Genomic DNA, 12,965 nt, shown 5'->3' with positions numbered 1-12,965 from the left:
AAGAATTGGAAGCAACCTAAATGTCCATCAATAGATGAATGGATAAAGAAGATGTGGTACATATACACAATGGAATACTACTCAGCCATAAGAAAAGGGCAAATCCAATCATTTGCAGCAACATGGATGGAGCTGGAGGGTATTATGCTCAGTGAAACAAGCCAAGCGGAGAAAGAGAAATACCAAATGATTTCACTTATCTGTGGAATATAAGAACAAAGGAAAAACTGAAGGAACAAAACAGCAGCAGAATCACAGAACTCAAGAATGGACTAACAGGTACCAAAGGGAAAGGGACTGGGGAGGATGGGTGGGTAGGGAGGGATAAGGGGGGGAGAAGTAGGGGGGTATTAAGATTAACATACATGGGGGGGGTAGGAGAAAAGGGAGGGCTGTACAACACAGAGAAGGCAAGTAGTGATTCTACAACATTTTGCTATGCTGATGGACAGTGACTGTAAAGGGGTTTATAGGGGAGACCTGGTATAGGGGAGAGCCTAGTAAACATAATATTCGTCATGTAAGTGTAGATTAGTGATACCAAAAACAAAGCAAAAAAAAAAAAAAAGGGCAGTTCCTGTGTGGTAACCTCCAACGAGTTCTACACAAGGGTATAAAGGGCATATAAAAGTGTAGGCAAAGGGTCTGTTTGTGTTTATACAGAGGATCAAAGCCTAATTGGGCTACCCCGAAAATGAACTAAGATACGATATGAAAAAGAACTTCCAACATCTGCACTCTCTGGAAGACTCATGCCAGAAGATGATCATCAAAAAACCCCAACAAAGATCCACGCACTGCTACAGGTGTAGATGCACTCATCCCACCAGTTCCTGGACTTGCCATGGGAATGAAGAAGGAGATATCTAAGCTGGCCTGTGCATACAGTAATACAACAAATTTGACTGGATCTATACTGTTGGAACTCAACCAAGAATTTGGAGAAGTGCAAATTGTAGCGCTCCAAACTCTTACAACTACAGACTATTTACTGTTAAAAGAACATATGGCATGTGAACAGTCCCCAGGAATGGGTTGTTTTAATCTGTCTGATTTCTCTCAGACTGTTCAAGTTCAGTTGGACAATATCCACCATATCATAGATAAGTTTTCACAAATGCCTAAGGTGCCTTAATGGTTTTCTTGGTTTCACTGGAGATGGCTGGTAATTACAGATATGCTTTGGTTATGTAACTATACTCCTATTATGTTAATGTGTGTGCGCAATTTAAGTAGTAGCTTAAAACCTATATATGCTGAAGTTACTCTACAAGAAGATATGTCAAAGAAATAATCAATCCTCCCATGTTTTCTTCCGCCTGCTACTTCTATAGCTTTTCTTCTTCCTTCCTAATTACAACCCTTAAATAGAATTCGTGCCTCATATCAAATTTACCGAGTATCATAACTCCTCCAAGTGGTAAAGATACCTCAAGACAAATGCTGGGCATAGAAGCCACAGGGCATAAATATGCAAAGAAGTAAAAAGCTAAGCTTTTCAAACAATAAGGCTTCCCTCTCACTTACCAACTTCACATTTCCCTGTATGGCCCCGGAAGATGACTGGTTAGCCAGAGACGGGTAAGATTCCTCAAGGGAGGAACAACCTAAGACAGGCACAGTCGCAGGGGGGCCATCAGGTGAGAAATTGGGGATCAACAGAGGTGAGGCTTAGAACCTCACCCCCCCGTTCTGAGAGAAATCTTCTGCATACGTGGATGTTTTATTGCCCTGGTCTAGCTTGGATTAACACATAGTCTACAGGCACACACCTGATCATCTACATGTGCTCTCTTACAACACTAAACTATGTTTTCTACCTTTATCTTGTATCTACCTACCACTTCAGCATTTTATTAAAAATAATAATAATAAAGAGAGAAATGTGGTATCCACATATAAATCAAGTATAGAAACCAAATGAGTATTCATATTTGAACTGACTGTTTAGAGTTCATAATGCATGAACAAAACCGAAAGTTTCTGTGATGACTGCCCTTGTACTATTCACTATGTAACTTATTCACTATGTAAGAATTTGTTCTACATGTAAAAACTTGTTTGTTATGCCTCAGAAGATTGGAGACTGACAAAAATTAGGCTTGGGGTGGAATAATGATTGTGCATTGAGCATTGACTCCCCTATACAGAATTTTATTGTCGTTAACAACCATTTGATCAATAAATATGAGAGATGCCCTCACAAAAAAAAAAAAGAAGGACAGACTTCCAATGGTAAAATAAATTAGTAACCGGGATGTAATGTATAGCATAAGGAATATAGTCAAGATATTGTAGCAGCCTGGTAGGGTGATAGCTGGAACCTAGAATTATGTATATAAATGTTCTACCACTGTGTTGTACACTTGAAACTCATGTAATGTAATACTGTGTGTCAACTACCCTTCAATAAAAAATAATTATTTAAAAAAATAAAAAAATAAATAAATAATAAATATATATGCACCCAACACAGGAGCACCAGCATATGTGAAACAAATACTAACAGAACTAAAGGGGGATATAGACTGCAATGCATTCATTCTAGGAGACTTCAACACACCACTCACCCCAAAGGATAGATCCACTGGGCAGAAAATAAGTAAGGACACGGAAGCACTGAACAACACAGTAGAGCAGATGGACCTAATAGACATCTATAGAACTCTACATCCAAAAGCAGCGGGATATACATTCTTCTCAAGTGCACATGGAACATTCTCCAGAATAGACCACATACTAGGCCACAAAAAGAGCCTCAGAAAATTCCAAAAGATTGAAATCCTACCAACCAACTTTTCAGACCACAAAGGCATAAAACTAGAACTAAACTGTACAAAGAAAGCAAAGAGGCTCACAAACACATGGAGGCTTAACAACACGCTCCTAAATAATCAATGGATCAATGACCAAATCAAAATGGAGATCCAGCAATATATGGAAACAAATGACAACAACAACACTAAGTCCCAACTTCTGTGGGACACAGCAAAAGCAGTCTTAAGAGGAAAGTATATAGCAATCCAAGCATATTTAAAAAAGGAAGAGCAATCCCAAATGAATGGTCTAATGTCACAATTATCGAAATTGGAAAAAGAAGAACAGATGAGGCCTAAGGTCAGCAGAAGGAGGGACATAATAAAGATCAGAGAAGAAATAAATAAAATTGAGAAAAATAAAACAAAAGCAAAAATCAATGAAACCAAGAGCTGGTTCTTCGAGAAAATAAACAAAATAGATAAGCCTCTAGCCAGACTTATTAAGAAGAAAAGAGAGTCAACACAAATCAACAGTATCAGAAACGAGAAAGGAAAAATCACGACGGACCCCACGGAAATGCAAAGAATTATTGGAGAATACTATGAAAACCTATATGCTAACAAGCTGGGAAACCTAGGAGAAATGGACAACTTCCTAGAAAAATATAACCTTCCAAGATTGACCCAGGAAGAAACAGAAAATCTAAACAGACCAATTACCAGCAACGAAATTGAAGCGGTAATCAAAAAACTACCAAAGAACAAAACCCCCGGGCCAGATGGATTTACCTCGGAATTTTATCAGACATACAGGGAAGACATAATACCCATTCTCCTTAAAGTTTTCCAAAAAATAGAGGAGGAGGGGATACTCCCAAACTCATTCTATGAAGCTAACATCACCCTAATACCAAAACCAGGCAAAGACCCCACAAAAAAAGAAAACTACAGACCAATATCCCTGATGAACGTAGATGCAAAAATACTCAACAAAATATTAGCAAACCGAATTCAAAAATACATCAAAAGGATCATACACCATGACCAAGTGGGATTCATCCCAGGGATGCAAGGATGGTACAACATTCGAAAGTCCATCAACATCATCCACCACATCAACAAAAAGAAAGACAAAAACCACATGATCATCTCCATAGATGCTGAAAAAGCATTTGACAAAGTTCAACATCCATTCATGTTAAAAACTCTCAGCAAAATGGGAATAGAGGGCAAGTACCTCAACATAATAAAGGCCATCTATGATAAACCCACAGCCAACATTATATTGAACAGCGAGAAGCTGAAAGCATTTCCTCTGAGATCGGGAACTAGACAGGGATGCCCACTCTCTCCACTGTTATTTAACATAGTACTGGAGGTCCTAGCCACGGCAATCAGACAAAGCAAAGAAATACAAGGAATCCAGATTGGTAAAGAAGAAGTTAAACTGTCACTATTTGCAGATGACATGATACTGTACATAAAAAACCCTAAAGACTCCACCCCAAAACTACTAGAACTGATATCGGAATACAGCAAAGTTGCAGGATACAAAATCAACACACAGAAATCTGTGGCTTTCCTATATACTAACAATGAACCAACAGAAAGAGAAATCAGGAAAACAACTCCATTCACAATTGCATCAAAAAAAATAAAATACCTAGGAATAAACCTAACCAAAGAAGTGAAAGACTTATACTCTGAAAACTACAAGTCACTCTTAAGAGAAATTAAAGGGGACACTAACAGATGGAAACTCATCCCATGCTCGTGGCTAGGAAGAATTAATATCGTCAAAATGGCCATCCTGCCCAAAGCAATATACAGATTTGATGCAATCCCTATGAAACTACCAGCAACATTCTTCAATGAACTGGAACAAATAATTCAAAAATTCATATGGAAACACAAAAGACCCCGAATAGCCAAAGCAATCCTGAGAAAGAAGAATAAAGTAGGGGGGATCTCACTCCCCAACTTCAAGCTCTACTATAAAGCCATAGTAATCAAGACAATTTGGTACTGGCACAAGAGCAGAGCCACAGACCAATGGAACAGACTAGAGAATCCAGACATTAACCCAGACATATATGGTCAATTAATATTTGATAAAGGAGCCATGGACATACAATGGCGAAATGACAGTCTCTTCAACAGGTGGTGCTGGCAAAACTGGACAGCTACATGTAGGAGAATGAAACTGGACCATTGTCTAACCCCATATACAAAAGTAAACTCAAAATGGATCAAAGACCTGAATGTAAGCCATGAAACCATTAAACTCTTGGAAGAAAACATAGGCGAAAACCTCTTAGACATAAACATGAGTGACCTCTTCTTGAACATATCTCCCCGGGCAAGGAAAACAACAGCAAAAATGAATAAGTGGGACTATATTAAGCTGAAAAGCTTCTGTACAGCAAAAGACACCATCAATAGAACAAGAAGGATCCCTACAGTATGGGAGAATATATTTGAAAATGACACATCCGATAAAGGCTTGACGTCCAGAATATATAAGGAGCTCACACGCCTCAACAAACAAAAAACAAATAACCCAATTAAAAAATGGGCAGAGGAACTGAACAGACAGTTCTCCAAAAAAGAAATACAGATGGCCAACAGACACATGAAAAGATGCTCCACATCGCTAATTATCAGAGAAATGCAAAGTAAAACTACAATGAGCTATCACCTCACACCAGTAAGGATGGCTGCCATCCAAAAGACAAACAACAACAAATGTTGGCGAGGCTGTGGAGAAAGGGGAACCCTCCTACACTGCTGGTGGGAATGTAAACTAGTTCAACCATTGTGGAAAGCAGTATGGAGGTATATCAAAATGCTCAAAACAGACTTACCATTTGACCCAGGAATTGCACTCCTAGGAATTTACCCTAAGAACGCAGCAATCAAGTTTGAGAAAGACAGATGCACCCCTATGTTTATTGCAGCACTATTTACAATAGCCAAGAATTGGAAGCAACCTAAATGTCCATCAATAGATGAATGGATAAAGAAGATGTGGTACATATACACAATGGAATACTACTCAGCCATAAGAAAAGGGCAAATCCAATCATTTGCAGCAACATGGATGGAGCTGGAGGGTATTATGCTCAGTGAAACAAGCCAAGCGGAGAAAGAGAAATACCAAATGATTTCACTTATCTGTGGAATATAAGAACAAAGGAAAAACTGAAGGAACAAAACAGCAGCAGAATCACAGAACTCAAGAATGGACTAACAGGTACCAAAGGGAAAGGGACTGGGGAGGATGGGTGGGTAGGGAGGGATAAGGGGGGGAGAAGTAGGGGGGTATTAAGATTAACATACATGGGGGGGGTAGGAGAAAAGGGAGGGCTGTACAACACAGAGAAGGCAAGTAGTGATTCTACAACATTTTGCTATGCTGATGGACAGTGACTGTAAAGGGGTTTATAGGGGAGACCTGGTATAGGGGAGAGCCTAGTAAACATAATATTCGTCATGTAAGTGTAGATTAGTGATACCAAAAACAAAGCAAAAAAAAAAAAAAAGGGCAGTTCCTGTGTGGTAACCTCCAACGAGTTCTACACAAGGGTATAAAGGGCATATAAAAGTGTAGGCAAAGGGTCTGTTTGTGTTTATACAGAGGATCAAAGCCTAATTGGGCTACCCCGAAAATGAACTAAGATACGATATGAAAAAGAACTTCCAACATCTGCACTCTCTGGAAGACTCATGCCAGAAGATGATCATCAAAAAACCCCAACAAAGATCCACGCACTGCTACAGGTGTAGATGCACTCATCCCACCAGTTCCTGGACTTGCCATGGGAATGAAGAAGGAGATATCTAAGCTGGCCTGTGCATACAGTAAAACAACAAATTTGACTGGATCTATACTGTTGGAACTCAACCAAGAATTTGGAGAAGTGCAAATTGTAGCGCTCCAAACTCTTACAACTACAGACTATTTACTGTTAAAAGAACATATGGCATGTGAACAGTCCCCAGGAATGGGTTGTTTTAATCTGTCTGATTTCTCTCAGACTGTTCAAGTTCAGTTGGACAATATCCACCATATCATAGATAAGTTTTCACAAATGCCTAAGGTGCCTTAATGGTTTTCTTGGTTTCACTGGAGATGGCTGGTAATTACAGATATGCTTTGGTTATGTAACTATACTCCTATTATGTTAATGTGTGTGCGCAATTTAAGTAGTAGCTTAAAACCTATATATGCTGAAGTTACTCTACAAGAAGATATGTCAAAGAAATAATCAATCCTCCCATGTTTTCTTCCGCCTGCTACTTCTACAGCTTTTCTTCTTCCTTCCTAATTACAACCCTTAAATAGAATTCGTGCCTCATATCAAATTTACCGAGTATCATAACTCCTCCAAGTGGTAAAGATACCTCAAGACAAATGCTGGGCATAGAAGCCACAGGGCATAAATATGCAAAGAAGTAAAAAGCTAAGCTTTTCAAACAATAAGGCTTCCCTCTCACTTACCAACTTCACATTTCCCTGTATGGCCCCGGAAGATGACTGGTTAGCCAGAGACGGGTAAGATTCCTCAAGGGAGGAACAACCTAAGACAGGCACAGTCGCAGGGGGGCCATCAGGTGAGAAATTGGGGATCAACAGAGGTGAGGCTTAGAACCTCACCCCCCCGTTCTGAGCGAAATCTTCTGCATATGTGGATGTTTTATTGCCCTGGTCTAGCTTGGATTAACACATAGTCTACAGGCACACACCTGATCATCTACATTTGCTCTCTTACAACACTAAACTATGTTTTCTACCTTTATCTTGTATCTACCTACCACTTCAGCATTTTATTAAAAATAATAATAATAAAGAGAGAAATGTGGTATCCACATATAAATCAAGTATAAAAACCAAATGAGTATTCATATTTGAACTGACTGTTTAGAGTTCATAATGCATGAACAAAACCGAAAGTTTCTGTGATGACTGCCCTTGTACTGTTCACTATGTAACTTATTCATTATGTAAGAATTTGTTCTACATGTAAGAACTTGTTTGTTATGGCTCAGAAGATTGGAGACTGACGAAAATTAGGCTTGGGGTGGATTAATGATTGTGCATTGAGCATTGACCCCCCTATACAGAATTTTATTGTCGTTAACAACCATTTGATCAATAAATATGAGAGATGCCCTCACAAAAAAAAAAAAAAAAAAGACAGACTTCCAATGGTAAAATAAATAAGTAACCGGGATGTAATGTATAGCATAAGGAATATAGTCAAGATATTGTAACAGCTTGGTAGGGTGATAGCTGTAACCTAGAATTATGTATATAAATGTTCTACCACTGTGTTGTAAACTTGAAACTAATGTAATGTAATACTGTGCATCAACTACCCTTCAATAAAAAATAATTATTTAAAAAAAAAAAGGAAAATAACAAATATTCGAGAGGATATGGAGAAATTGGAACAGCTCACATTGCTGGTGTGAATGTACAAGGGTGTAGCCACTTTGAAAAAGTTTGGCAGTTCCTCAGAAAGTTAAATGGAGAAATACCTACGATCCAACAATTCTGTTTCCAGGTGTACATACCTTAAAGAATTGAAAACAGGGACTCAAACAGATAGCATCCTCTGCAAATATTCATGGCTGCATTATTCACAGTAGCCAAAAAGTGGAAACAGTCCAAGTGTCCATCAACAGATGAATAAGTGAACAAAATGTCATATAAACATGCAATAGAGTATGATCAGCCATACAGTGAAATGAAGTATTGGTCCATGCTACATGGAAGAACCTTGAAAACATTATGCTAAATGAAATAAACCAGACATGAAAGACAAATACTGTATGACTCTACTTCAATGAAATATTTAGAATAGGCAATTTATAGAGACAGAAAGTAGAAGGGAAGTTACCAAGGGATGGGGGAGGGGAAACTGGGGAGTTATTGCTTAATGGGTACACAGTTTCTGTTTGGGGTGATGAAAAAGGTTTGGAAACAGATAGTGGGGATGGTTGCACAATATCGTGAATGTCATTAATGCTGTTGATTTGTACAACTTAAAAATGGTTGAAATGACCAATTTTATGTGTAAACATCTTACCACAATAAAAAAAGTAATAAAAGAAATTCTGAAAAGAGGTTCATCAGCGTTACCAGACTGCTAAAAGGGGTTCATAGCACAAACAAACAGGTTAAGAGCCTGTGAACTGTAGGACCTACATAGTCACACTGTCAGAGGTGGTGAGTTCTGCATTGATGACTACAAGTACTATGTTGACGCGGCTGGATATCAGGTTAGGAGGATCTCATTCTGCTTCCATTCATTAGTCCCCCATGGTTGCTATTTGTGTTGTTAGGAGACTGGTAATGGTGGTTAATCAAGCAAGGTACTTATTAAATACCATCCCTAGATGCTATGGGGGGCATCCAAGATCTTTATGCCCAAGAAGCTTACTGACAAGAAGGCATCATTCTGCTAATAAGTCAGACAAAGACAAATACCATATGCTCTCACTTATATGTGGAAGCTAAAAAACAAAACAAATGTACAAACGAACAAAGCAGAAATAAACTCATAAACACAGAGAACAGACTGGTGGCTGCTGTAAGGGAGGAGGGTGGGTGGGAAAAATAGGTGAAGACAATAAAGAGGCACAAACTTCCAATTTGAAAAAAAAGGGGCTACAAGACAAACCACATAAAAAACTCACACCAACAACAACAAACGAGAAATTACATAGTAAACTAAGGATGCTTATGACAGGAATTCAGAGGAGGAAGACAGAAGTAGGCACCAAAGGGGGCAGGTAGGGCTTTGGTGCTGCCAGTTTGGTGGCAGCTGAGTGATCTAGCATGCACGCACCGGCACTGCACACGGTGGCTGAAGGTGGTGATGTCGACGTCCAGGTTCCTAGAGGAAATGGCCTTCCTTCTGTGTTGCTGTTGGAAGGTCTCCTCATTGTTCACATCTCGCTTAACATCATATGTAAAAGAATTTTGCCCGTATTTAGAGCTAAAACCCTGGACGCTCCTCTCCGGTTGCATCATTCCTGGATGCGTGGGAAAAGATCAGATAAAAAAATGTAGATCCTCAGCACATTTTTATGGGACAAAAAAACCAAATCCTACTTTTGCATAATACTTTGCAGTTTTATTAAACTTTGTCATGCACTGTACAATTTTATACTCAAAACCCCCTATAAAGAATGCACAGTATATTTTATAATTTTCCAAATGGAGAAACCAAAGCCCAGAAAACTAAATGGCTTAATTTTAAACTTCTGTTTAATAATTAGAGTCAGGACTAGAATCCAAGTGTCCTGCTAGGAAGCCTAGTTTTCTTCATATTCGACTATGTTTCTTGGGAAATGACAGAGAAAAAAGTCAGTAGAACCACCAATTTTCACTGCACATGCTAAGGTTTAGGTGGTCAGTACAGTGTCTTCTAACTCCTTCTCTATCTAAAATAGCACCCATCATTATCCTTTTACGTTGCCTTTTTCTTCATAGCACTTGAAAGCACTTGATTCAATATTTTTCTGTCCATGGTCTTCTGCCTTAAGCTAAATGTGAGCCCAAGAGGCAAGACTTTGTCCGTGATTGTATCCCCAGGGCCCAGAACAGCGCCTGCTGCTCATCAGGCCCTCAACAAATATTTCTTGAGTGACTGTCAAGTATCCCGTTAATGGCATCATGCTGCAGCAGAGAAAACATGGCACGGGGTGTCAGAAGACTGGGGTTCTGGCCCTGGCTGTCTTTCTAACTCACTAGACAGTGGGGGGCAAGTGTCTTAGACCCGACTTTCTGTTTCCTTGTCCATAAAAGGACGTGAATGGGCCATGATCTCTAAGGGGCACATGAGGCTTTCAAAATCCATATTGTCCTGCTCTTTTAAGAGAATGAAAAGGAGGAGTTACTGGGGATAGATCCATCTCTGGGAGAAAGTAGGACCATTCTTGATGATCTGTGTTTCTGAATAATAAAAAAGGCATAAACTCAAATTCTCCCATATAAATGTGAAAAAGTGTATATATAGCTATATCACATAGCAATAAAACATATAGATAAACACTCAAATTATGTAGATTACATAAATAGTTCTTTTACAGGTGGGACAACAACTTAATATATCAGCAACTTCATTCACCTTCAGAAGAGCACGTATCATCATCAACATTTACAGAGCATTTCCCGTATACCAAGCATTGCACTAGATTTTTTCGTGAGCTATTTCATTTAATTCCCACAACAACCTTAGTACTATTATTATCCCTTCTTTACAGGGGATAAAAATGAAGTTGTTCAAAAAACTAAGTAATTGGGCCACAGTTATATATTGTATTTTTACCCTCAAAGCATTGGATAGCAGTAGTGGGCTATACACCGCCTATGAACCAAAGATCACAAATTCAATAATGAAGTGAGAATGTGGTTGGGGAAAACAGGCAGATGGAAGAGATATTGTACAGTGTATCACTCAAGAGAATTAGTATTTCACTGTTTTTACAGATAGAACTGTACATTCAAACATAAGTAATATTTTTCCCTTTCTTTCCCCCACCCATAGGAATATTGATCCAATCTTCCTTACTCTTCCCATGTAATCTTAAAAGAAACTTCCATTACTAGATGATACCTGTTCCTCACAATGAAAAGAGCATGATTAAGTTGTTAATTATATTGAGATCATAAAAATTGCCGTCTGAGGTTAGATCCAAGGTTTAGCATCCAGCATTTTCTTTCTGAAAGCGGCACTAAGGCAGGGTTGGCATGGAGCAGGCAACATATGAACATCAAAGCCCTGTGGGAGCAGCGGGACTGGCGACGGCAGGAGTAGCTACTCTTTTCTAGTAATTGTTGCCGTGGGTCATGTGGGCCTCATCATGACCAGATCTGCTCTGTTCCAAGAGAAGCCATAATTCTAGATTCTTATGTGAAATATTCTGACTTTTAAATGTTGCCAGTCACATTACCTATTTTGAAAAAAACAGTATATATCTAACAAAACACTTCTGCAGGCCAGATTCAGTCTGTGGACCACCAGCGTGTGACCTCTGTACCAAGGCCCTTGTTGTTGAAAACAAAATATACTCATCTCCTTCCATCACAAATTATAGTTCATCCCCCAAGAATTTCTCTAAGTCTTTCAAAGCTAAAATACTTATATTTCCTGTTGTCACACCCTTTGGAAGTACTATATCCCATTAATTCACTTATGGAAAGCAACATTTCATTTTATTGTCTTCAGTCTACATCATTGATAGTTTAAGAGGTGGACCATCTACTAGACTAAGATTTAGTAAGTTTGTTCACTCTTATTTTCACAATTTTTCTATCATACACACTTTTTGTTTGTTTCCAACTGAAGGAAGCTATTTCTCCCAATATGGTCAATTAATTTAGTGTTCCATGAACAGTGCTGAATTTTAAGTGCTCTGGGCATACAGAAGAACAAGGCTCTATAATTTGGGAGAATAGAAACACCAAAATATAGTGCTGTGAGAGTACAGAAGTAGGAAAAACAGCAATTAATATTTATTACTGCCCTGATATATGGCATATGCTGCACATACATTATCTCAAGAGAGGTACTATTTTCCTGATAATGATTATACTAATTTTACTGATGAGTGTAGTGAGTCCCTCATATTCATACAACAATTAAATAGCAGAGCCAGAATTTGAACCTGGTCTTTCTTATTCTAAAATAGAGATGCCATATATGAATATCATGTGATATCGTACAGAGTGGGATTAATAATCTTAACCTAGAGGGAGGAGGAACGCTTCATGGGGAAGATGTGATTTGAGCTCTACTTTGTCTAAATTGGGGGTAGAAGGAAGTGTAAGTTATTTCCAGAAGAGAACAGGATAAAATTAGAGATAATATAAGGCAAGTAAATCAAAAGAACTGAGTAAAGTCAGTAGTGAGCCCACAAAAGGAGATTGAGGCCTATCCTGAAAGTTTTCGAATGCTGGGTTGAACCTGGACTTTTCAGCTATTTAAAATGTTTAAGCAGGAGTGGTGACATGCAGAAATGTGCATTGGGAAGACAAATTGTGTCAGTGGTATGGTCTAGAGCTGTGCAATCCAGTATGGTAGCCACTGGCAACCTGTGGGTATTTAAACTGAACTTAATTAAAATTAAATTAAATGGAAAATTCAGTTCCTAGGTTGTACTAGCTACACTTCAAGTGCTCAGCAGCCACACGTG

The 12,965-nt window shown here is 38.7% G+C and overlaps 1 protein-coding gene across 2 annotated transcripts in view; it reads right to left on the bottom strand.

Annotated features, from left to right (window-relative positions):
* Positions 1–9,798, bottom strand: part of SLC26A8 (solute carrier family 26 member 8) — a 152,886-nt gene extending 143,088 nt beyond the window's left edge. For both annotated transcript variants that reach the window (XM_057494044.1, XM_057494045.1), the window contains exon 1: positions 9,614–9,798. In XM_057494044.1, coding sequence (XP_057350027.1) covers positions 9,614–9,798 — 185 coding nt within the window. The remainder of the gene's footprint in view (positions 1–9,613) is intronic.
* Positions 9,799–12,965: the final 3,167 nt, after the last annotated feature.

The sequence above is a fragment of the Manis pentadactyla genome, chromosome 16, assembly GCF_030020395.1.
Source record: "Manis pentadactyla isolate mManPen7 chromosome 16, mManPen7.hap1, whole genome shotgun sequence".
NCBI lineage: Eukaryota > Metazoa > Chordata > Mammalia > Pholidota > Manidae > Manis > Manis pentadactyla.
This window is presented reverse-complemented; position numbering and strand designations above follow the sequence as displayed.